Below are 25,465 nucleotides of genomic sequence, written 5' to 3'. Positions count from 1 at the left end.
TCTAATAATTTAAATCTATAAGGCATAATTTTTAAAATATGCGATTTCAAGCCACTTCAATTTTTTTTAGTTGTCATAAAATCTTATGACATCTAAATCATTAACAGTGTGATGCTTTGGTATATACATCTTGTGTTGTCATAGGGGCCAGGATTTCTTCCTTAGAGCTGAACAGTATTCCATTGTCTGGATATGAATTGTCTTTCCTACTCTGTCAGTGGCATGGAGCTCCATCTGGCTCTTGTGGATAATGCTATAGGGGATATGGTGTGTAGCTCCCTGGCCTCGCGTTTTCCCTACCATCTGCATAACTGTGCATTCCTTCCTATTCACAGTCCACGAGTGTTCCCTATCCTTTGCATCTTTGGAAACACCTTTGTCATTTTGATGACATCCATGGTACCAGGGATGAGATGATAATACATCATTTGATTTTATTCTGTTCATCTGATGATAGGCGATGCTGCACGGTATCACCTATGGATTGTCTTGAGAAATGACTGGTTAGGTGTTTTGTTGATTTTCAAACTGGGTTGTATGGTTTATTACTGTTGGCTTATCTGATTTCCTTGTATATTTTGGTTTTAGCTCCTTATCAGACTTGACTCGCAGATACTTCTCTTCCTGTATTTTGTCTCATGGTTTCTTTTACTGTCCAGAAGCCTTTTAGATTGAGGTCTCATTTGTTAAGTTTTCTTGGGTTACTTGTGATTTTGGAGTTATGTTTTAAAATGTGTCAATCTAGACAAATATCATGGAGTATCCCCCAGTAGTTCTGCAGATTCTGTTTTTTGTTTATTAATCAATTTTAAGTTAATTTGTTGTGTTGCATGAGATTAAGGTATGCTTTTATTCTTCTGCATGCTAATGTCTAGTTTTCCTACCACTACTCTAGACTACCTTTATATTGTATGTTTTGATGCTTTTGTTAAAAAACAATTAGATATAAATGTGTTCTGTTCTCTGTTGGTGTCTATAAAGTTTAGTGCCAGTACCATGCTGTTTTGATTTCTGTAGCTTCATGTAGCAATAGTAGGCTTTAAATTGGGTAATATGGCGCCTCTTGCTTGGCTCTTTTTGCTGAAGATTTCTTGGCTACTTGGATTCTTTTATATTCAATATTAATTTTAGGAGCTTCTTTTTCCCTGAAAAATGCTACTCAAATTTTGATGGATATTACATTTGAATTTGGATAGTATGACAAGTAGCATAGCTTGTTCATGATCCTAAAGGAGGCGTTTCTGGCCTCTCACTGTTGAGATAGTGTTCACTTTAGGTGTGTTATTATGTCTTTTTACATTCTAAATAGAGCAAAGTGAGAATGAGGTAAGACTGGGAAAGATGAACAATACATTTGAAGAAAAATGAAAGGAATCACCATTTTCTATTAGGATTCAAGCAGTTAGTGATTTTTTTTTAAGAATAAAGAAATGGAAATAAGTATCACATATCTATTATTTTTAAATGTGAGTGCTGTCTTCTTATGATTTCACATTACACTGATTATAATAATTAAGACAGGACTAAGCTAAGTGGAGCGAGCGTGTTCTCAGGGAGCAGAAGGTTGGCCAAGAGCCTGTCTCATAGATAACCTGGGTTCACTTCTTTCCTCCTCAGTGGTTCACGGTTGTATCGAAGCTGCTAAGTATGAAGTCATTTCCTTCCCTTAGTTTCTTGCAGTCCAGTGATTGTCACTGTATTGCTCAGAATAATGAGAATTAGGTTGCTGTATATCTCTCCTTTCCTTACCAAAAACCCATGACTGTTTGACTGTGTCTTCACTCCGTCGTCACTGTACCCTTCCTTTTGTTCCTCTAAAAGTACACCAACAGAAGGAAACAGCTCAAGTCTGTGTCCCAATACAGAATTATTTTATACAAATGATGGACCTATGGCATCATATTATTTAAATTTTGCTTTATATTGTCTAAATTTTACACTCATCAAGCAAGTTTGTTTTTACTCCACTATTTTTGGGGTTTGGGTTATTGAAAAAATTTTCCTATAATATATTTTGATCATGTTTTTCCCCTTCCCCAATCCTTACAGTCATGATTAGATGAAATGTGAATAGGAAAAGGATCTCACAGAGATCTGCCAGCCTCTGTCTCCCAAGTGCTGGGATTAAAGGCATGTGCCACCGCAGCAGCCATAAAAGCATTTTGTTGTTGTTTATTTATGTTTTTGTTTTTACATCCCAACCAACATTTCCTTCCTTTACTTTCCTCCCAGTCCCTTCTCCCCATCCACCTCTCTTCCTCTGTTGCTCTTCAGATATGAACAGGCCTCCCATGGATATCAGCTGGCCATGGTATCAAGTTGCAGTGAGATGCAGTAAGACTAGGCACCTCTTCTATTAAAAAGCACTTTTTTTACTGATTACCAAGATGAACTCTTTTTCCAGGAAAAATAAGATTTAGTTGTGAATGCTCTTTTATTGTTCATGACCAGGGAATTAGTTTTCTTTGATTTTTGCCTATTTTTCCTAAACTCTATCTTTATTATGTTTTGGACAGAGGACTGCTGGCCAGGTCTGTGTTGCAGGCACAGAGTGCTTCTCCGATCTTTACCCATGTATATGCAGCGTTGGTTGCCATCATCAATTCAAAATTCCCTCAAATTGGAGAATTAATTCTAAAGAGACTAATTCTCAATTTCCGAAAAGGATATCGAAGAAACGACAAGGTATGAATGGCTTGTAAGTAGATTGTCTCATGAGGTTAGTCCAGTAAACCAGCATCAATAAAAGTAAGCATGCTGTTTGTATACAGGAGTGCATTTAACATATGCTTCATGACAACTGTTCATTCTCCTTCATGTCCTCTGGCCACTAAGATGATGACTGACTGTATACTTAACAGCTTTTATAGCTACTTCATGTATATTATTGCTGGATAAAAATTACTCAGTATGTTCCTTAAAGAGCATGGTAATCCACTGTAGATTTTATCGATACAGGAAAATTGACTATAGTTGGTGAGTTAACTGTCTTTACTTTCATTTTTCAGCCACTTTGCCTGACAGCTTCAAAATTTGTGGCACATCTTATAAATCAAAATGTGGTAAGTAATTGTCTCTAAAACCTGGTCGAATTCAGTGGCATAAGACCATGGTCTAGGTGCCATTTCCCTGAATCATAGTCTTTGATCATCTTGGTTGACATTTCAGTTGTAAAAGTGCTTGAAATGCACCTAATATTCTTGAGTATAGAGAAAATCTGAATGTTGTAAAGTATTTAGTCAGGCTGATGTGATTAAACACTGTGGTTACTGAGCTACAAGTTATTCTGTGTAGAGTTTAACTCCATTTTTCTGCATCTCTTCCCTCACTCCTCCTCCTGCCTAATGCTCATGACCACCTAATAAATAGGTGATGCTTGGTGTGAGCAGCTTGTAACAAAACAGTTTATCAGTGGTCATGCCTTTCACTTGTTGATTGTTTTTGTCACTTTTATAAAATGTATTTGCTTCTCCGTGGATATTGCTGCATGACACCAACTGCTATGCTCAGCCTAGCACATAAACCAGCATGTGACACATTATTCAGGGGCCACTGCTCTTCATCCCTTACCCATTGTCCCATCAGCAAGATGGATTTGTTTAGGCCTTCTTCCTTATCTCCAGGGTGTCTCTAAATTCACTAGATGTTAAAGAGATTATAAAGTTTTAATATAACATGATAAAAATTTATAGAAAAGCTATCATGTGCATTATAATCATTATAGAGTGCTAATTTATGTTTAAAAGCTTGTCAGTAGGGCTAGAGAGATGGCTCAGCAGTTAAGAGCACTGGCTGCTCTTGCAGAGGTCCTGAGTTCAATTCCCAGCAACCACATGGTGGCTCATAATCATCTACAATGGTATCTGATGCCCTCTTCTGGCATGTAAGCATACATGCAGACAGAGCATTCCACCCTAGAAAAATACTTTAAAAAAAAAAAGCTTGTCAGTAACAGTTTAATGATGTCAAACTATTTTATCTCCTTCATGTGTCTGGATTCTGTTAAGGCACATGAGGTTCTATGCCTGGAGATGCTCACTTTGCTGCTGGAGAGACCAACAGATGACAGCGTCGAAGTAGCCATCGGCTTCCTCAAGGAGTGTGGACTCAAATTAACCCAGGTGTCACCAAGGGGAATCAATGGTAATTGCACATCCTTGGTTTGTATATTCTTATCTGTTCTTACTCTAGTGTTAAGAGTGTTGTTTTTTATTGTCTTTTCTTTGCTTTTAACTTCAGCTATCTTTGAACGCCTGAGAAACATTCTGCACGAGTCTGAGATCGACAAAAGAGTGCAGTACATGATCGAAGTGATGTTCGCTGTACGGAAGGATGGATTCAAGGACCACCCTGTTATTCTAGACGGACTTGATTTAGTAGAAGAAGATGATCAGTTTACCCATATGCTCCCCTTGGAGGATGACTACAACCCAGAAGATGTTCTCAGTAAGCCTAGGTTGTGCTCGCAGGAGGTGGGACACCAACAGGTCAATGCAGGAAATTAACGCTTCTTGTCTATTTTTTTAAGATGTTTTCAAGATGGATCCTAGTTTCATGGAGAATGAAGAAAAATATAAAGCTATTAAAAAAGGTATGTAAAATTTGACAAAAATAGCTTGGATCAGTAGAAGCAATGTAGACAGTTCATGATACTGACAGGAACATTTATGAATAGCCCACTGATTCTTCCAGACTGAAGCTCAGCTCCAGTGAGCCTGCTCTTCGCTTCCTCATGAATTAACTTTCTTGGTAGTGTTTGCTCCTCGTGTAAATTCATTCTGAATTCTGCAGTTCTTTGCCCCTCTTCTTTCAAGTTTCACCTGTCTTAAGAAACACCCATAGATTACCAGTGGCCTTTATTAGGTTTTTTTCTACACCTACAGTCAGTGAGTGCTATTCGCTATTGGAAGTGTCATGATATGCTGATTCTTATCTGTATGTATATTGTCAGATATCTGTATATCTGTGCTTTAGTTTTATTTAGAGGGTTCAGAAAGTCTTCTGTTCCTGTGCAGTCTGCTAAAACTCTTCTACCCCAAACAGGTTTCTCTTCTTTGATGTAGATTCTCACAAGCTTTCCTCGCCACTGGACTGCTTCCTTTGCCGCTGAGGTTTCATTCCTTAAGCCCATTCCCGTCCTTGTTTTTGGACTTCTTTCTCTATAGTTTCCCTAAAAGGTGCCAAGTTTTTCTGGATCTCTGATATGATTTTCTATTTTAAGCTTGAGATTCCTTTAGTGTCTAGGAAGTTAGCCAGTACATGGATTATACTTTTTTATTACAGTGGTTCTCAAGTTCTATGGTTTTGAGATCCCTTGACACTCTTTTAAAATTAGCCTTCAGAGCACTTCGGTTTATGTGTTGTATCTGTTGGTGTTTGAATATTTAAAAATAACACAAGCAACATTTTTAAGAAATGATTAAATTAGCCGGGCGGTGGTGGCGCACGCCTTTAATCCCAGCACTCGGGAGGCAGAGCCAGGCGGATCTCTGTGAGTTCGAGGCCAGCCTGGGCTACCAAGTGAGTTCCAGGAAAAGGCGCAAAGCTACACAGAGAAACCCTGTCTCGAAAAACCAAAAAAAAAAAAAAAAAAAAAAAAAAGAAATGATTAAATTATTTTAATAAATAATGGGGCTTATTGAGAAGATGACATTTTATGGACTGAGTAGTGCCTGACCTAATAGGAAATGGGTACTCTGTCCTGCATTCTGCCTACTGCAGCTCACTCTAGTTTCTTTTACAATATAGTTAGAAGAGGGAAGAATATTGTGATAGCTTTTGCAGAGAAGTGTGCTATTCTTCCTTGATACTATGACAGTAGTTAACTGTTAGTAGTTTGGTTTTTTTTTTGTGTGTGTGTGTGTGTGTTTTTAGTTTTTCGAGACAGGGTTTCTCTATGTAGCTGTGGCTGTTTTGGAACTCCCTCTGTAGACTAGACTGGCCTCGAACTCACAGAGATCTGCCTGCCTCTGCCTCCTGAGTGCTGGGATTAAAGGCGTGTGCCACCACCGCCCAGCTTGTTAGTAGTTTCTTAAAAGTTGATTTCCACTTGAAATCCTAAATGGTATTAGTGATTTTTCACACTCAGTTAAATGTTAAAACCCTTTGGTATATGTGTCTCTTCTAATAGCTCCTTATGCCATACCTCATTTTGCAACATGTCAGTCTTTTGGAACATCTTGCTTCACTGTGCTATATATGTATCTTCTAAATGTTAGCACATGAACATCATCAAAATTGAGTTAACATGTTAGGACAGTATCAAAGCTCACATTTCTTAATGTTGCCACTCGTCTCAGAAGTTTGTTCCATTATTGGGAAGCTATTGAGTTCAGAGGGATAAATACAAAATTTTGCGAAAATTAGATTTGCTCTTACAAACTTAAATTGTATCATGGTGGCAGATACTGTTTTTAAAATGACAGTGTTACTTTGTTGCAGGAAATTTGTTTGCCAAATATCTAACAACATCTCTTGACAACATTGGCCATTTTTTTCCCAAGTAAAAATGAAAAATGTTGCTACTTTATCCTCGGCCCAGGCAGTTACCCCAGCCTTGTTCTTGAGGTTACCACTGCACTGTCCATCGGTCTATAATACAAGTTGTATGGTGCTGTTCAAGTATGGAGCTGTAATACAATTAGTGTTGTACGTCTTCATCAAGGACAGCGACAATCAAAATAGGCTTCCCCTGCTGCAAGTGTGGCCGAAAGCAGCATTGACTCCTGGTTCATTGCTTAGATTGCAGCACTCTTAACCCCCATTGCTCTTGTCTGTTACTGTAGCTAGCAATGCAGTGAGAGGGCAGATAATACCGTAGAATTATTAGGAGAGTAGTGTGGACCTCATAGATCATCTGACAGTTCTCAAGTTCCCCAGGGAGTCATAGACAGTTTGTTAAACCTTGTCTTATTCACCTAATGAAATCCAATTGCCAGTGCTTACGGAATTTTGGGAAGCTAATTCTAAAGGAGAGAGAAAAGAGGAGGCTATAAACTATCAGACAGTTTATTTGACCTTCATCTTTAGTAAAATATTCCTCTGGAACTTGCATAAAAAATGACCACAGCAGGAAGTGAGCACAGCTCTAGTAATTAGCACCTTCGCGTGACCCAGGTGTACTTGTGTATTGGGTTTCACAGCATTTGGGAAAACAGCAGGAGTGCCTGTCTTCCTGCTTTTGAATACTAAATAGTTTCTTCTTTTCAAAGTCTGTTCTATTGTATAATCAACTAGACACTGGATTGTTTCTTAGAGTTGCATTTGCTAAAAATGTTCTAAGATTTGTAGGTCAGGTAGGGGCTAAATGACAGCTCTACAGTCTTATAAAATGATTAGTTCTTCACTGACATTAAATATATGGCTCCTGACTTTACACTGCTGGGCAAAATAGAAAGAAATGAGTATTTTCTAAAAGTGAATTAAAACTTTGTGTTAAAACCTCAGTGATTATCATAATAAATAAAAATGCAGTGCTGGGCAGCTCTAACAGTACCGCTGTGTGAGCTACAGTTATGATCTGTGCCATTTGCACTGTTGATGTGCTAGATGGTTCTATGTGACCTTTCATGTACATTCATTCAGATATGAATGTAAGTTGTATTTTAAGAATAGTGACAGTTTTACCAATTTTGCTCTGTTTTAGTTTTACTCATGAAAAACCTTTAGATGGTAATATTCAATTTAACAATTGTATGTTTTAATTGAAATTTTTCAGTCTATTATTTAAAGTGAATATGTAAGTTTTGGAATGATTCCCCCTCCCATATCATTCTGTATATTCTTTTTTTTTTTTTCCCCTCCAAGACAGTTTCTCTGTAGCTTTGCATCTTTCCTGGAACTCACTCTGTAGCCCAGGCTGGCCTCGAACTCACAGAGATCCACCTGTCTCTGCCTCCCGAGTGCTGGGATTAAAGGCGTGCGCCACCACCACCCGGCCATCATTCCATATATTCTTAACTCTACGTTCTTGTGTTCCGTATACAGCCTTAGCTTTCCTCATAGACTGCCCTCTTTATTAAGATAGGTTTTGAACTTTGAAATGCTAGCTTTGGACTCCAGTTTTTTCCCAGTGCTCTTGCCCACTCAGAAAACCATCATGTGCCTTTCTTTTCTTCTTTTCATTCCCTAGTTTCATGAGCACGTTTTATCTGACAAAGAACGATACATATAATTTCCTAACATCAGATCATTCTAATTGCTTTCTTGCTATAACTGTTGGCAGGTGAACAGTTGAAATTAGATTCGGTGAAATGAGAATGAACTTCTCAGGATGAGGTACATGTATCTAGCTCATTCATTTTTTTTTTTCTTCTTAAACTTACTTTGTAGAAATTCTTGATGAAGGAGACAGTGATTCCAACACAGACCAAGAAGCTGGAAGTAGTGAAGACGAGGAGGAGGAAGAGGAGGAAGAAGGAGAAGAAGAGGAAGGAGGTAAAGTGTGGCTTTTCAAGTATTCTGTCAACACTTTAGGATTAAGTGAATTCTGCAGTACCTCTCCAAAGTCCCTTCTCCATTCACTGAGAAGGATTGTGAAGAATGCCACTGGTGGTTAGTGGATGAAGACAGTTCAATATCCTGTAGGACAGAAAACTGCCCCCTTTCTGTCCCCAGAAGGATTTCCTAACAACATAATTTTAATTTGGTATTTTAGACCTTCAGTTCTAAAGGTACATTCATGTTGAGAGTGTGTGATTTACGTAACCTTGGCAAGAGTGCGACAGATGTGAATGAGTAGATATTTGCTGTTCATTTTGACAAAATAGGGTAGGGAGGCCAGCAACTATATTTGTACAGAACAGGCTTGGTGTTCTTCCTCTTTAGCTCTGATTACATCATTTGCAGAAAAACAGCTCAGATCTTTCCTTTGGTTGAATATTAGTAGTACAGCAGCATATATTAGCTGGGTGTTATTTACATGAATTACACATCTGGAAATATTGAAAGTATGTTTTTCTTTTTTAGGGTAATACGTTTTACGGTGAAATTGTTCCATAACATTTTTTTTAAAAAATAGGTTGGATTTTTTTCACTGTTGTCTTTAAGTCATCTAAATAGCTATATTATATTTTCCTTTAGAATTTTTTTTTAAATGGACATACTGTTTAAATACAAATTATTATGTACAAGAAATGTTTTCGTACATAAGTGAAGAGATTTTGACAAATACACATTTGGACAGAGCCAACCTGCCACAACCCAGTGTTCTCTTAACCTGACTTTCAGCCCATTCAGTCCATCTACCTGATCAAAATTGTGTGTGACTCCAGAAATAACACTTAGTGCAGCATCGGTGTAGAATAAAGCCGCCTGTGGTGTCTCAATGAATTTGTAACACAGAGACAAAAATTGGTTTTGGCATGGTTGTGGACTCTGATCTAAGAAAATGGTACATCAGAATACTTATAGTTGCTCCATTAATTATACAGATACTAATTTACAAAAGGAAGACAATGTTTTAGTTACTGAATTTGATCATAGAACAAACATTTTTATAATTGTTATGTTTAATTTATTTCAGGACAAAAAGTAACTATTCATGACAAAACAGAAATCAATCTAGTCTCATTTCGGCGTACAATATATCTAGCTATTCAGTCAAGGTAAGACTCTATAGCTTAATTATTCTTTTATTTTTATTTTGGGTAAGAGATGGGTAACAGGATCAGCAATACAGTTTAGGGTCTGATGACAGACAATCCAACATCATTTCAGCATTTTCCTGACACCTGCCTCAACCCGTCCTGTACCCAGCTCAGAAGTTCCTGCACATCCGTTCTGTCCTTAGAGGTAGATTGTCTCAGAGTCCTAGTTGTGTTATCTGAATAGATAGATACTGCTTTCATTTCAGTGTGTCATTTCTTGTAGTTAAATATCAGGAATGAAACCTCAAATAGCCAACTCTGTTTAAAGACTATCACCGTATTGTTAATGAGAATTTAATGTTTCATTTTCTGATGTGGTTTTTAATCCTCACTCTTAGTTGAGAACATAATTGCTGTGCAGATGCAGGTGGATAGAAATGGAATTGCGAATTACACTTTGAAGACCCTTTGAAGTACCAGGCTCTTTCCTTTGAAAGACATACCCAGGGCATTTGAGGGGACATACCCAGGAATGATGAGTGCTTAGTCCCTCTGTTACTTTGATGAGAATCAGCTTATTCATTGCATCTCACACAGGAGGAAGGATGCTTTCCCGGTTGGGTTGTTGCTAGGTTCTGTGTGTTTCCATTGCATATGGTGATTCATAAGTAGGAGTCGTCATGTTTTCATTGTCTGAAAACTTCAGATAGAGGAACATTCAACAGCAGAACACCGATAAGAATTTTGTTGTTGTTTATCCTGATCTGTGTTTTATTCTTTCACATGGAAAAACTGCTTCCATGCAACTAGAAGAGGAGAGTTTTTTTTAGAGTTTGAGTCCTTGCTGTCATTTTTAGAAATTAGCATTAATCAGGACAGAAATGGGTCACTCTAATGCTGCTGTCAACACTGTGACTGGGAAGGAAGAGTTGTAGTACAGCTGAGTAATGGTGTAGAAGGACCCCTTGTCTAAGTTGCCTTGACTTTGCTAATTTCTAAATCAGAGAAATTACCAAAAAAACCAAAGCACTGAGACAGAAGGCAGCCACTTAATTCTTTTTCTGTTTTGGTTTTTCGAGATAGGGTTTCTCTGTGTAACCTTAGCTGTCCTGGAACTCGTTTTATAGTCCAGGCTGGTTTTGAACTCACAGAGGTCCACCTGCCTCTGCCTCCTAAGTGCTGGCATTAAAGGTGTGCACCACCACCACCACCACCACCTGGCATAGGCAGCCACTTACTCTTAAACAGTGACCCCTCCTCGTTGTACCCATAGACCGTACATAATAGTGTTAAAAGAATACCAGCCTATCCATGCCAAGTTAATTTCTCCCAATTATATATGAAAATGGTTACTAGACTTATAGAAACTCATACAGATGTTAGAAGAAAAGCACGAGTGTTCAGTAGACACATTGGAGTACTTAAGAATGAGACTTATTGGTGATAAAATCTCATAAAAACGTTAGTCATCAAATATCTAGACAAAGAAATGCTGTCTTTGCTCATCAAAAGCAGAAGTAGCTTAATTATTTTTTTTTGAAACAATGGTACTAAGTCTTGAATTTTAGTAGATTCACAAAAAACATTATTGTAGGTAAACTCTACAGCCTCTGGAAGCTTAAGTCAAGGGCTTTCCATCCATACATCTGGCCCCTCTTTTTCATTATTGTAATTACACAGAATTGTTTATTGCGAAACAACAAAGGAAACAAATGGGCAATCACTACCTGAAATACATGGTCAAATGTCTGGTTCTGTCTCCCTTGGAAGTTGAGTTGATTGTGACTTGTTAAGAATGTAGGAAATGCTCACATAACATGTCACCTTGGATAAGATAAGTAGATCATGCAGAGCTATGCTTATGGAGTCTTTGTTGAAAATAGCAAACCAGCTCAAGAAATGATACCTTAAGATCTGTGTGTGTGTGTGTCTCCAGTGTTTTCTGTTTTCTAAGGTCTGTAGCATCCAGGCTCGATGGAATGAAGTGACTGAGTCAGGTGGTGTGAGAGCATTTATCTTACAGAAGTGAGAGTTGAACCTAGTGTGCCCAGTGCTCTATCACTGAGCTGTGTCTCAGGACTTTCCTCCAGGTAGTCTTAGACAAACAAAAGTCAGTTTGGCCACTGAACTGTGTAGGAATTGGCATTTTTATATTCTTTTACTAGTTTCCTGGTATTCCCATTTTCCTGCTGCTGTGGCTCTGAGAATGCTCTTTCATTATACAAAACATCACAGTAAGCAGTTGGCTTTGCTGTCAAGGCTGAAGCTCCCTCCTTGTTCTTGGTTCTCAGTGATGGTCAGATTTTGCATTTCAAAGTTGTAGTATCAGATGGAGATGGACTGCAGTGTCCCTGACAATATAGTTTCTTAAATTGGACACATTGATGTAATCATTTTTAAATACTACTTAAAAACTGGCTTCATGTCAAGAAGACAGTAATTTAGTAATGCATTTTTATAACCCTACTTCAATTATTATTGTTTTAAAACTGGAAATAATTGTATTTAGCTACCTAAGATATCTAAAATATTGAGCAATGTTAGTTCATGTAATATTTATAACTAACACAACTTCAAAATCACCATGTGCTTTAAAAGAATGCAGAAAAAAGAATAAACTCAGACAACTTTTCCCTGATACTCAAATAAAAATAGTAAAATTTCCTTATTACTTATTTGACATACATTTAATTATCAAGTTCTCCCCACCTCTGCCAAGTATTTCCTTATTAATTTAATAACACATCATATGTTTATTAATACTCATTGGTATTGCTGTAGTACTGAAATGTGTCCATTCTAGGCACCATGTAGTATTGCCTGTTACCTGCTATCTAGAAGATTTCTTTTTTTCTTTCTTTTTTTTTTTTTTTTGGTTTTTCGAGACAGGGTTTCTCTGTGTAGCTTTGAGCCTTACCTGGAACTTCCTCTGTAGTCCAGGCTGGCCTCGAACTCACAGAGATCCGACTGCTTCTGCCTCCCGAGTGCTGGGATTAAAGGCATGCGCCACCACCGCCCGGCTGAAGATTTCTTTTTTTATTTTTGCTTTTTTTCTATCTTTCTTGCCTTGCACTAGGCTGGATGGTTGCCCAGTTGTGCTTATGAGACCCTAATAAGTAATAGAAGCTAGAAATACAGATGAATTGCAGCACTCATTCAGAATTATTACATTGCATTGGGGGGTTATTAGGGAGGGTTTGGACCATCTACAAAGGTTCAAATATATCAGCATTATTCCCGAATCAACCTCTTGTTGAATTTGCTAGTTCTAGTTCCCTTATATTAAGGACATTATAAATTCATCTGTGTAAACACTGTAAAATGTGCTTTTGCTTCTTATAAGTTGCTTTGCATCATTTACTGCTTTTATACTTATTTTTTATAAACGGGGAGCCCTGTGTTTGGGTATAAAGTGAGATAACTTGTAAAGTGTATTGAGTTGGCTTTTTCAGCAGCTTTTGCCTTATCCTAGCTCAGTCCTGGTGAGTGGGGGATAATGTTGTAGAGATGTGTTAAAGTTTGTAGTGTCTGGAAAAGTAGGTGGAGTTCCAGTAGGAGAGTGTCCTTTGCTCTTCTATACTGAGGTTTGTAATACTGGAAGCAGAAGAAACTTGACCTGTTTTAATTAGGATTTTTTTCCCTGGCTTCTCTAAATACAGAATACACATTTCAAGAAGCTTTTTAAATGCAATATTTATTGTAGCTTTCCCATTGAGCTCGAAAGCTTAAGTGTTTCTGTGTTTAATTCCTAATTACTGGGATATTATCTAGGAGTATGTCTCAGACACCTATGAGTCTTGTTTTTCTCCTCTGCAAAACAAGAGAATTGCATCAGATGTTGCTAAATCTTAAAATGTAGGAACCCAAGACACAATAACAATACCCTACCAAAAACAGAGGTTACTTACTTAGTGTGGATTGATGACTGGCAACTGAAAATACATCTCTTAAAAAGATAAGTTGGATGCTGGGCGGTGGTGGCGCACGCCTTTAATCCCAGCACTCGGGAGGCAGAGGCAGGAGGATCTCTGTGAGTTCGAGGCCAGCCTGGGCTACCAAGTGAGTTCCAGGAGAGGCGCAAAGCTACACAGAGAAACCCTGTCTCGAAAAAAAAAAAAAAAAAAAGATAAGTTGGGTGGGCAGTGGTGGTGCACACCTTTAATCTCAGCACTCGGGAGGCAGAGGCAGGCGGATCTCTGTGAGTTCGAGGCCAGCCTGGTCTACAGAGCGAGATCCAGGACAGGGACCAAAACTACACAGAGAAACCCTGTCTTGAAAAACAAAAACAAAACAAAACAAAAAATTAATTATTATAAATACTGTGTGGAGACACCTGCACTCCCAGTATTTGAAAGGTGAAGATAGGTGAGTCAGGAGTTCAGGTCTTCCTCTATAGCCTGGGCTCCATGCTATAGAGCCTTTTCTGAAGCAAACAAGAAAACAGTCAAATACCTGGTAACATTTTCAACTTTAATATGTTCTTCATTGTTAAGCATTCTGCCTATTATTCTAGCTAAACTTTTGAATAAAATTATTAATACTTTTCGTTTTTGGACTTCAGACGAAATGGCTGGCATTCATGATCTTGAGCATGGGCAGTTAACTCTTTGCTCCCTGGGACCAGGTTCCCTCTCTTTAGAGTTCATCTGTCCTTTACTGCTGGAGCCTCAGTTCAGAACAGTTCATGAGTTCCTCACACGGTACTGCTCCTCCAGCACTGTTCTTGTTTGTTTGCTTTGAGAAGGGATCTCATTCCAGCCTAGGTTGGCCCCAAACTCAATAGAAGTCCTTCTTGCCTCCCCTTAGGAGTGCTGGAATTATAGGAGTTAGCCACCGTGCCCAACTCTCCTCCCGAATTTAAAGGAAATGTTGATGCTAACACTGGAGAATTTACAACTGTTATGCTTCAGTGAGAAACTTTTAGAAGCACAATCCAATTTTGTGAGTGGGAGACCTGTATTATTACTGTATGTAATAATATCTGACTGTAACTTGAGGTTGATTGTTGGAGAGAATGATAAAGATCAAGGCACAGTAATTCCTTTTATTTCTTAGTATATAGCTTCTTTAAAGTTGAGGAGTGTGTGTGTGTGTGTGTGTGTGTGTGTGTGTGTGTGTGTGTGTGTGTGTGTGTTGAGTGTGTGAGATTACTGTAAAATTCATCCCTTCTTATCTGTAATTAGTTGTTTTATAGTATTTTCAAAGTTGTCCAAACATTGCCAAACTATTTTTGACCTTCCAGAATGAATTCCCTTTCCACTAGCCATCCTTCTGGTCCCTTACGCTTCCTTGTCTGGACGGATTTGCCTGTTCAGAAGCTAGGATTCTGTTGTGTGTGGCCTGTGTCTGGTTTCTCATGCTGCCGTCTGCTCTGCTTTGTCATTCATTGTAGGGTCAGAGCTGTTCTGTGTGCTGGGCTGTTCGGTATGTTTACATTCAGACAGTAACAGTAGTGTTTGAACCGTAAAGAGCAGTGTCATTATTGCTGCAGGCTTTTAACATATTGTCACCATCTTGTCTCCTCAGTTTAGATTTTGAAGAATGTGCACACAAACTACTAAAGATGGAGTTTGCTGAGAGCCAAACAGTATGTCAATGCCCTTTTTTTTTCTATTAGGAAGTACATAGAGCATCCATCTCTCTGTAGGTCGGTCTACATAGAGTCCATCCAAGTTGAAATTGAAGTGTCCGTTTATGCTTCCGCAGACACTCATGGTCAGCTTTTTCCATACTATCTAAATATCTCCTTTAACAATTTAGTTTATAGCTAAATTGTTAGGCATTTGTGTTGGTGAATCTAAATTTAAAAGAATTCCACACAGAAGTCTTTAAAGACGGAATATCCAGTCAAGCCTTATGACCTTCTTTATGCACTAGATTGTTTAGAAATGATTCGTACTCATGAATTTAGAATTGTATATGTAGTGAAATTATCATAAATAGCTTAGATGATATCAGCCAGACTAAAGGCTTTTTAAAAAAGATAAGCTTGACACTGACTGAGTTTTAAAAATAATTTTGAAGTTTTCAAGAGTTTTAAAATTCTAGTTTGAAAATATAGTCACTGTTGTGGTCATAAGTTGTTATAAAACATAGCTCCATGTGTTCTGAGTCGTTAATACGTTTTTCTTTCCAAACAGAAAGAACTCTGCAACATGATTCTTGATTGTTGTGCTCAGCAAAGGACATACGAAAAATTTTTTGGATTGCTAGCTGGGGTGAGTTACAGCCTTGCTTTTCATGTCAGGATTTAATAAAAGCCCCCCCAAAATTCCCAGCAATAATATAGTGAATTAATGAGTGTGCTTTGTGGCCTGGTCTACCCTTAACTGAAACAATACACTTTTTTTTCCCCTGAGAGCACAGTGTTCTTCCTTCAGATTACTCAAGCCTGTCAGCTTGCTTTCCCACTTCATTTCCTAGACATTACATTTGCTATCTCATTTCTACAACTTCTTGAAATTACAAATACTTTGTAACAATTTCCCAATAAAAAACAACTAAATGTCTTCAAAAACTCAAAGCTATTACTAAAGTCAGGAACCTGTTTAGTCAGCACAGAATAATCATGTTGTAAAAAATTTTTAAAGGTTTACTTTCATCATTTTTAATTATGTGTCATTGTATGTGTACATGTTGGGGTGTGTGCACATGAGAGCAGGTACCTGCAGAGGCCAGAGGTGATGGATCTCTGAAACTGTTCGGAGCTGCCTGACATGGCTGCTGGGAACTTAACTTGGGTCCTCTGCAAGAACACACTGATCTGTCTTTCCAGTTCCTAAAATATTTCTAAACTATTCACAAGGCAGATTTATATAATACAGAGTGTATGTGTTTAGGATCAACTAAATGTATAATTTTATTTTAGAATATAAATCCAAATAGAAACTATAGCTGTAACTTTTTGAACATCATTTAGCACAGAAAGATTGGGTGATAGATGATTTTGGAAGGTGTTTACAAATGAGTAGTAAATTTAGGAATAGTAAGTTCACTTGTATGGGCATTCAGTTTCTGCTGGTATTGACTTTCAGTTTTCTCATCTATAGCGGTTTTGTATCCTGAAAAAAGAATATATGGAGTCGTTTGAAAGTATATTTAAAGAACAGTATGATACAATCCATCGCCTGGAGACAAATAAATTGAGAAATGTAGCTAAGATGTTTGCCCATCTTTTATATACCGATTCACTTCCATGGAGTGTAAGTAATTGGATCAATATTTGCTCTTCATTCCTAATCCCCTGTTATTTTCAAATATGCAGTAATTATGACATGGCTATACTTATCCTATCAGTAAATATGAATTAAAATGAAATATGTAGTGCACATTTATTGCAGCAGTTATCTTTGAAACACGTTCATGTAGCATGGTATTAAAAGACTAAGTCAAATAATGTACACGTGTAAGAAATACTATTGTGGATCATACATGCCCAAACCATGCTGCTTTTTAGTAGTGATGACTAGCAATATTTTCATGTTTGACATCTTTGTGCATATTTGCCCATACTCACATAATCAAGGAGAGACATGTATCCCCTTTTCTGGTAGCACTTGTGCCTCAGGATTACTGTCCATACACCATAAAAAGTCTCATACTCTAAGTGAAGCAAGGTTGCTAGAGTTATTGTAATACAAAATCACATCCAAGACAGAAGAGGATGACATTGTAAAATACCACAAACTCATATTAGAATAAGCTCCTCCCCTTAGGAGTATTGGATAAGTTTGTAGTACTTAAGTCCTGAGTCTATCCGACTACACTCAGTGGGCACGTTTAAGCCAACCAAACAGCGAAACATAACCCTTTGCTTCATTTCCCCGTTCTGAAAAAGAAGCCAAGTTTTAAACAATTGGCAAAATAGGCTTGCAGAACATAACCCATGAAAGCTAGAGGGTGGTTTTTTCTGTTTATCTCTTAAATCTGTGTTCACAAGTTAGTTTGTGAAAGCTGTCATAGTTTTCAGAATATGTCATCCATAATTTTTTCATCTTTTTTCTAGTGTATTGTGCTAAACAAAACTATAGCTTAATGTTCTTAGTGGATTTGCCTATTTTCTTGTATACACCATGTTCTGCTGAGGGAAGTTTGTTTGTGAGCAGTTTTACTTTGGTGCTATATGCTAAGACAGGATATCTTCTCTGCTATAAAAAGCACCTTCCTCAAGAAAAAGCACACAACTATTTCTGTACCATCTTAACATTGGAAAGTTAATGTAGAAGAGCAGTCTTACACTTGGCCAAGAAACAATACATGTCAGATAGGGAAGGTACTCAGAGACGCTGCTGGAAGATGAAAAGTCCTAGTCATTTTGAGAGAGCTTGAACTGGTCAGCTACTTGTCCTTGTCTTTTCAAACAAAAATAATTTTTATTCTGTCTTTTAATTTCTAGGTTCTTGAATGTATAAAGCTTAGTGAAGAGACCACTACATCATCTAGTAGAATTTTTGTTAAAATATTTTTCCAGGAACTGTGTGAATACATGGGTCTTCCTAAACTGAATGCAAGGTTAAAAGACGAGTAAGTTGACTATTAACAGTTTAACTTTAGTCTTCCTGTCTGTGGGAGTACCCCCATGTTAATAGATACAGTTATCCTCAGTGAAAAACCCTCTGGGACTTTGGGTAGCACCAGCATGCTGCATGTTACAAGAAATGGGACAACATGCACCTGTCAGGTTTTGGTTCCAGGACTGTTACATAACCCCTACTTCACCTTTCTTGGTACCTGTTTATTCAGATTCTGGTTCTCGGTAAGATTGGCTTCTATTCCATTCTGCTAATGGCACGTTATTGCAGTATTTCATTTCTCTGCCTCTCTTAAACGCTGACCTGAATTGGGGTCTCCAGGCATTCTGTGACCTAGTCCTTCCCTCTGTTTCATATGCTGTGTACTTTAGCAGGCTCACCCCTCCCTAGAAGCTGCACTAGTCTCCTCAGTATCACCAAATTTGGAATGATGTCTCGTTTTTCATACTTCCCTAACCACTGTGACTACAGAAGCAATGACCCTCTTGATCCAACAAATGCTTAGTGAGTCTTCTAGTAATTTACCCTTTTCTAGGAAACACTCGCTGCCTACTTCCTACTCTTTCTCAGCTTTTATACAATTTAGATGTGCATACTTATGCTAAGGCCTTTAATTTTTTTGGTGCATGTGCACAAAATGTACTTGTGCATATATCCATGTACACAAAATTGTGTGTATGTCATCTGTATCCTCTGTGTGTATGCTAGTGTCTATATAAAAAGTTTCTAATTCTGTATTGTGTAATTACAGAAATCAGGCCTTAGGGCCAATGAAATGACTCAGTGGGTAAAGGACACCAAGTCTGGAATGAGTTGGATCCCTGACACCCACATGGTGGAAGGAGAGAACCAAGTCCCACATGCTGTGTTCTCTTACCTGTGCGTGTGCACACACACACACAAAACTGTAAAGAAATATTTTTTTATAAAGAAATGAACTTCAGTGAATTGTTCATTGTTGGTGATTACATTAGGTAGCCTAACCTGTAAATGCGTAAACCACTTTCTTATAACCTTCCTAATTTAATATATAGAAGATATGGTAAGTGGGTATGGGAGTTCTCATTTTTCTTGCCCCCCCCCCCATTCCATTCTTCTTTTCAGAACTCTACAGCCATTCTTTGAAGGACTCTTACCTCGAGACAACCCACGGAACACCCGGTTTGCCATCAACTTCTTCACCTCCATAGGCCTCGGAGGTTTAACGTAAGTATCCTTTGCAGAATTTTAGCTTCAGCTGACAAAAGTATCTGACAAGTACTTTGGAGGCACAATGTAACAATTTGTATTTCTGTTAGGGATGAACTTCGAGAACATTTGAAAAATATACCCAAGGTCATCATAGCCCAGAAACCAGAAGCTGAGCAAAAGAAACCCTCCCTGACCTCTTCGTCTTCAGCGTCCTCCTCGGAATCTGATTCCTCTAACTCAGACTCTGAGAGCAGCGAGAGCAGCTCAGACTCTTCCAGTGAAGGAAGCGACTCCTCATCGTCCAGCAGTCAGAGTTCTGCCTCAGGTATCAGGGCTCATTCAGAATTTATCCTGCCCATTTCTAACAAGTGCAGCTCGTAGTGTTCATTAATAAGGACTGGTCTCAATTGCTACTTATTTATTTTGACCATCTATTAAAAACACATTAATAGAGATGATCAAATGTAAGTGATGCAGTCTGCAGTTTGTTAAATCTGTTTTAGAAGTCTTTTCATAGACACAGCTGTGATTCAAGTGATGCCTGAAGTACCATTCGTGTCTACATTCTAGCTTAGAGCTGCCATCCTGAGGCTTCATTTTCAAGGTATTTAGGTTTCTAGTTGTAGTCAAGCTTTATGTGACTACTTGTCATCATCTTGCTGTATCGCTCATTTGGGGCTTTGCTCTACAGAGCTCTTCCCCAGATCAAGAAGTACTGGCACTTTAGAACTCCTTTGTTCCTCTGGTGCTTGCCAGCTTCCTCCCCCCATGGCAGCTGCTGTTCTGACTTGTAATTGCATTCATTAGTCTTGATCTTTTGTTTTGTTGAAACAAGGGTTCACAACATAGCTAAACTTGGTCTCCTCACTCTATAGCCCAGGCTGGCCTTGAACTGCAGTTCCCTTCCCCTTGCCTCTCATGCCCTATTTTTTTCAGCCATACATCATCATGGCCAACCTTTGCCTGCCATGTTTGCTGTTGGATGTTTTGTTTTGTTTGCTTTTTGGATGCAGTTTATTCTGTTAATTCACTGTCTGGCAGGGGCTAGCCTTGAACCTGGTCCTCTGCCTCTACTTCCCAAGTGCTCAGTTTAGAGACCTGTGCCACAGTACCTGCTTTAACTTTATGGGTATTAATTATGGACTCCTTATACTTTCATTGTTATGTTCACAAAATTAATCCATATTGCATTTATAGTTCATCCATCCACATTGGTTGCTGTACATGCTCATACATGTCTTTGATGTCCTAGGTACATATTTTAGTAACTGTGTGTGTGTGTGTGTGTGTGCGCATGCGCGTGTGCACACACACACACACACACACATACATACATATATGCAGATAGTCCCTGGCTGATCATCACTGTGTTCTTGGTTTTTCAACTTTTGCCGTGATACAAAAGCTGTATAGAGTCAATAGAAGTAGTACTTAGAAGTTTGAATTTTTCTCTCTTCTGAGCTCCTGTGTGTAATTCTGTGATGTCCACCTGCAGACTAATGTAAGGATTCTGAGCATGCTTAAGGAAGGCTGTGCTGACCTGTGGTTTTTGTGATGGGGGGCGGGGTATTAAAAGCATTTTGTCACATGTCATCTCTGGGACATAACGTCATCTTGAGAGCACCTGTGTGTACATTTCTTTCCAGTTATGTAGCTACAGATGGCGTCACTGCTGTAGGGTGTGTATATATTTGGTTTTAGTAAATACCACCAGTTTTGGAAGTCATAATTCCAAGTTACACTCCTACCAGGTGCATATTGCCCATAGTTTAAATTTTAGCCATCCTGGTTAATGTGTGATAATATTGCCTTATAGCTTTCATTTTCATTTGCATTTCCTTGATCCCTAATGACGCTGAGCATAACATTATTATTGGCCATTTGGATATTTTCCCTCTTGCTCAATTTTTGCTCTTCCCCCTTTTAAGTTGACATTCCTATTTTTAGGGTTTTTTTTTTTTTTTTTTTTTTTGGTTTTTCGAGACAGGGTTTCTCTGTGTAGCTTTGCTCCTTTCCTGGGACTCACTTGGTAGCCCAGGCTGGCCTCGAACTCACAGAGATCCGCCTGGCTCTGCCTCCCGAGTGCTGGGATTAAAGGCGTGAGCCACCACCGCCCGGCTATTTTTAGGGTTTTTTTTTCCCCTGTATTTATCCTCTCTCTGCTCTCTTGCTCCCTACATATTTTATGTATAATATGTTGCAATATGTGTATATATGTATGCATATATATATATATATACACATATTGCAACATATTATGTATATATATATTGCAAACAAGTATTCACGCTTGTGTCTCTAGCCCTGTAAGGCTGCCAGAGCTCTGCTGTCTTGTTTTTTCCTTCAACGGCAACCCTGGATCAGCAGACCCTCCCAGGAAGGATGTGGCAGTACAACATAGCTTACTTCTCTGCACGTCTACCTTCCCCTGAATTCTGGGCCCTTTGGATTCTTGGTTCTTTAACAAGTTCTTCTTGTTTTATCTTGAACTAATTTCATACTTAGAGGAAAATTACAAACTCTGGAGCTAGAATCCATATACACCTTCCCCCACCTTCCCCCAGTGTTAGCTTCTCATATAAATAATATAATTATCAGTGAAACTGTGGAAATTAGCAGATCTCATTTGAATTTCACAGAGTAAAGCAATCATGAGTGAGTCAGGATCCAAGACACTGGGTTCCTTTTCCTCCAGGACCTTTTCCTTCCATCCTGTCCTTGAGTACTTCTTTCATTCCGACATCACAGATGTTGCAGATCTTCAGTGCCTTCAAACAGGCATCTCCAGCCCCTCTGAGTATGTGCCTTATTTTACTAGGAAAAGAAGATGTTTTACTGAAATCCTTTTTCAGTTTCCTCCTGGTCCTTGTTTTCTGAAAAGGTCTGTGCGGTTTAACCCAAGATCTGCTCTGCTTTCCTGCACTAGAGCATCCTGGTCTCCCTGGGCAGCAGATTGTCTGCATATCTAAATGTATTCCACTGTAATGCCTGTTTCAGTGGTAGCAGACCCTCTCTTCAGTCTTATGGTGGACAGCAGATATTTATGCTGTTTCCCTGTCTTGTTACATTTAAAGTATTTCACGTACTGTATGACAACCGGAATTGTGGGGCTCTTCGTGTTCTGTATTCTTAGAGCAGGAGTGCATTTCCTCCCAGGAACTTTATTCCTAGGTTGAAATGGTGCAAGCACTATTCATTTAACAGCTCTCGGAATGTTACAGAGTACATTTCATTGTGTCCATTTTGAGGACAGAGGATAGCCAGCATGAAGTTTGCAGTAAGAAAGTTTGCTGATTCAAAATTAATTTGCTTTATCATACAATTTCAGCAGAGAAGTGTTTCGTTATTAAAGTATTAGATAGCATACAAGCAGTATGACCTGCCTCCAAATTAGAAAACCGAGCAGCAGATGTGGCCGAAGGGGCTTTGCATGTTGTTGCGTGGCTGAGGTGTTGTGTTGGCAGATGTGGCCAAAGGGGCTTTGCATGTTGTTGCGTGGCTGAGGTGTTGTATTGGCAGATGTGGTCGAAGGGGCTTTGCATGTTGTTGCGCGGCTGAGGTGTTGTGTTGGCAGATGTGGCCGAAGGGGCTTTGCATGTTGTTGCGTGGCTGAGGTGTTGTGTTGGCAGATGTGGCCGAAAGGGCTTTGCATGTCGTTGCGTGGCTGAGGTGTTATGTTGGCATGTTGGCAGAGCCCTGACAGTGTACTGAGTGAGCCGGAGACTTGGGCTTAGCTCTGAGCCAGATGCCTTGTGCTTGGGCAGCTGCAGCCTGAGAAGGAGGTTCTCACTGGCAGCTGGCAGACCGGTTTGTCCACTGTGTGCCAGTGATAGTCACTTAGCAGAAAGAGGGGTTGGTACATGGACACTTGGGTAGAGTCAGGGCAAGAAATGATTTCCTGTTGTGTTTTCTTTCTGTAGTTACAATAATTTGTGAAACTTTCGTCATCTCAGTATTGTTGATTCATGAACTCAAATTAACAAGCGACTAGGCTTAACTTAGAATGGTTATTTACATATATATAATTTTTGTTTTGTTTTCTGAGACAGGGTTTCTCTGTGTAGCTTTGGTGCCTGTCCTGGAGCTCACTCTGTAGACCAGGCTGGCCTCGAACTCAGAGATCCGCCTGCCTCTGCCTCCTGAGTGCTGAGATTAAAGGCATGCGCCAAGGCTGCCTTCAGCTAAGTTTCATCTGCCAAGCTCTTTTTGGGGTTAGAATATGTAAGTGGCAACGTACTATTTCTAGTCACTAGATAGCCTTTTTTACATTTGCTATAGTTTATTTGAAAGCTCTTATGAGAACTTGAAACTTTAGTTACTTAATAACTAATAGTGACCTATTTTAAAAATGATTCATCTTTTAAAATAGTCTTTCCTCAGGCTTTTCACTTTGGCTTAGCATCCAGTTTACACAAATAAGTGTTCTCCAATAATTTGGTAAATGTTATTGTTAAATTATGAGCTTAGATTAACATAAAAGCTAACTGTAATTTTTTGCATGCAGCTAAAGATGCAAGAAAGAAGAGACGAGGGAAAACAAGAAGTGAAGAAGCAGAGAAAGCCGCCAGGGGCCAGCAGACACGTGACAGGAGGCGCGAAGGAGGAAGGGAGGAACAAAGGCACCAGGAAAGGAGGACTGAGAGAGCAAGGTCTGAGAGAGACAGAACTCAAAACTCACGAAATGCTGACTGGAGAGATCCCCTAGCAAAGTCCATGGCTGACAGAAGCCTTCCTTCCCAAGAAAATAGTTACAGTCGAGTTGGGAATGGCCGAGACCAAGACCTGCACAGAGAGCTGGAAGACAAGCATGGTGAGCCAAGGAAGAAGCGACGGGAGAGAAGAGAGTCTTTTTCTGAAACTGAGAAGCAAAGAACCCGAAATCAGGACAGTGAGAGAGTCAGAAGAAAAGATCGCTCTAAGTCAAGGGAAAGGAGTAGAAGACATTCAGGGCATAAAAGTGATGACGACAGGTATCAGAATGGTACTGAGAGACGATGGGGGAAGTCTACCAGATACTCTGACCATTCAAGAGAGTCAAGAAATCAGGACCGGAGGAGAGAAAAGTCCCCAACAAGACAAAAATAATTCTAATGACATCTGAACGGGCCTTACACTCACTTCTGATGTCTTTTCTACATTGATGGTTTTATAGAGAACTCTTGTATAAAGTACCTGTTTGTATCTGTAAATTTTAAAGATGTTTTCTTTTTGACATGTTTTATAATTGATACATCTCAAGGTCCTCTGTAAATCATAAAGAAAAGGATCTCAACAGAGGGGTAAGTCTTATGTTTTGTGAATAAAAGGAACAAAAATGCTCATTGAATCATTGATTATTTTTAAAAAAAAACATTTTTCTATGTGTCTAATAACTAAATTACCATAATTATTGTGGCTTTATATATAACCAAAGGCCAAAATAAATAAAGCATTTCCATTTTTTACTGTAGGGGTCTGACAAGTGTCACCTGTAGGTTTCTCGCAGGTGGTTTTTGGGCGCTGAGTGTGTCTTCCTCTTGAGAGATGCACTTGCTAGTGACCACAACATTCCTAGTTCTGCTCTCCTCCAGCCTGCTGGAGACGTGACGAGTGCCTTGCGATTAGTGCTTACCACCTTTAACATTATGTCAAGGTGAGCTGATGTGTGTTTAATTTGGATTAGGAAATCATTTAAAAAGCATAGCTATGAGGTACATGAGCTGCCTGTGAAGCAATTCCAATTTTTCACTTGAATTGGAAGGATTTTTTTCATTGTAACTTTCTCAGAATATAAAATCTTAATAATTACTGTGGAGATGATAAAGCATTCCCTTAGGTGGGCACCCTACTTGCTCAATGGACTTCTTACACTTGTTCACCTTAAAGTGCATTGGGCCCATTTTAGTCAAAGTGTGGGTATTAAGAATACCACCACCAGCCGGGCGGTGGTGGCGCATGCCTTTATCCCAGCACTTGGGAGGCAGAGGCAGGTAGAACTCTGTGAGTTCAAGGCCAGCCTGGTCTACAGAGCAAGTTCCAGGACAGGCTCCAAAGCCACACACAGAAACCCTGTCTCAAAAAAAAAAAAAAAGTGGGACCAACTGTTGTAATGTTGAATGCACTGATTCAGAATGGCTTGTTTGTTATCCAGAAACCTGAGCATAAGCAACATTAGAG

General features: G+C 39.0%; 1 protein-coding gene across 3 annotated transcripts in view; it reads left to right on the top strand.

Moving 5' to 3' along the window:
* The window catches only part of Cwc22 (CWC22 spliceosome associated protein homolog), a 41,678-nt gene extending 17,048 nt beyond the window's left edge, over nt 1–24,630 (top strand). For all 3 annotated transcript variants that reach the window (XM_052724334.1, XM_052724331.1, XM_052724332.1), the window contains exons 6-19: nt 2,517–2,685; nt 3,009–3,062; nt 4,008–4,143; nt 4,240–4,446; nt 4,529–4,591; nt 8,332–8,436; nt 9,524–9,605; nt 15,114–15,174; nt 15,728–15,805; nt 16,637–16,789; nt 17,983–18,110; nt 19,223–19,324; nt 19,417–19,634; nt 23,814–24,630. In XM_052724334.1, the coding sequence (XP_052580294.1) occupies nt 2,517–2,685; nt 3,009–3,062; nt 4,008–4,143; nt 4,240–4,446; nt 4,529–4,591; nt 8,332–8,436; nt 9,524–9,605; nt 15,114–15,174; nt 15,728–15,805; nt 16,637–16,789; nt 17,983–18,110; nt 19,223–19,324; nt 19,417–19,634; nt 23,814–24,394 (2,137 nt within the window). In that variant the 3' untranslated portion in view covers nt 24,395–24,630. The remainder of the gene's footprint in view (nt 1–2,516; nt 2,686–3,008; nt 3,063–4,007; nt 4,144–4,239; nt 4,447–4,528; nt 4,592–8,331; nt 8,437–9,523; nt 9,606–15,113; nt 15,175–15,727; nt 15,806–16,636; nt 16,790–17,982; nt 18,111–19,222; nt 19,325–19,416; nt 19,635–23,813) is intronic.
* The last annotated feature ends 835 nt before the right edge of the window (nt 24,631–25,465 follow it).

Source organism: Peromyscus californicus, unplaced genomic scaffold (assembly GCF_007827085.1).
Source record: "Peromyscus californicus insignis strain IS unplaced genomic scaffold, ASM782708v3 Scaffold_7__1_contigs__length_154581171, whole genome shotgun sequence".
NCBI classification, from domain to species: Eukaryota; Metazoa; Chordata; class Mammalia; order Rodentia; family Cricetidae; genus Peromyscus; species Peromyscus californicus.
Note: the sequence above shows the minus strand (reverse complement) of the source record. Positions and strands in the feature narration are given on the sequence as shown.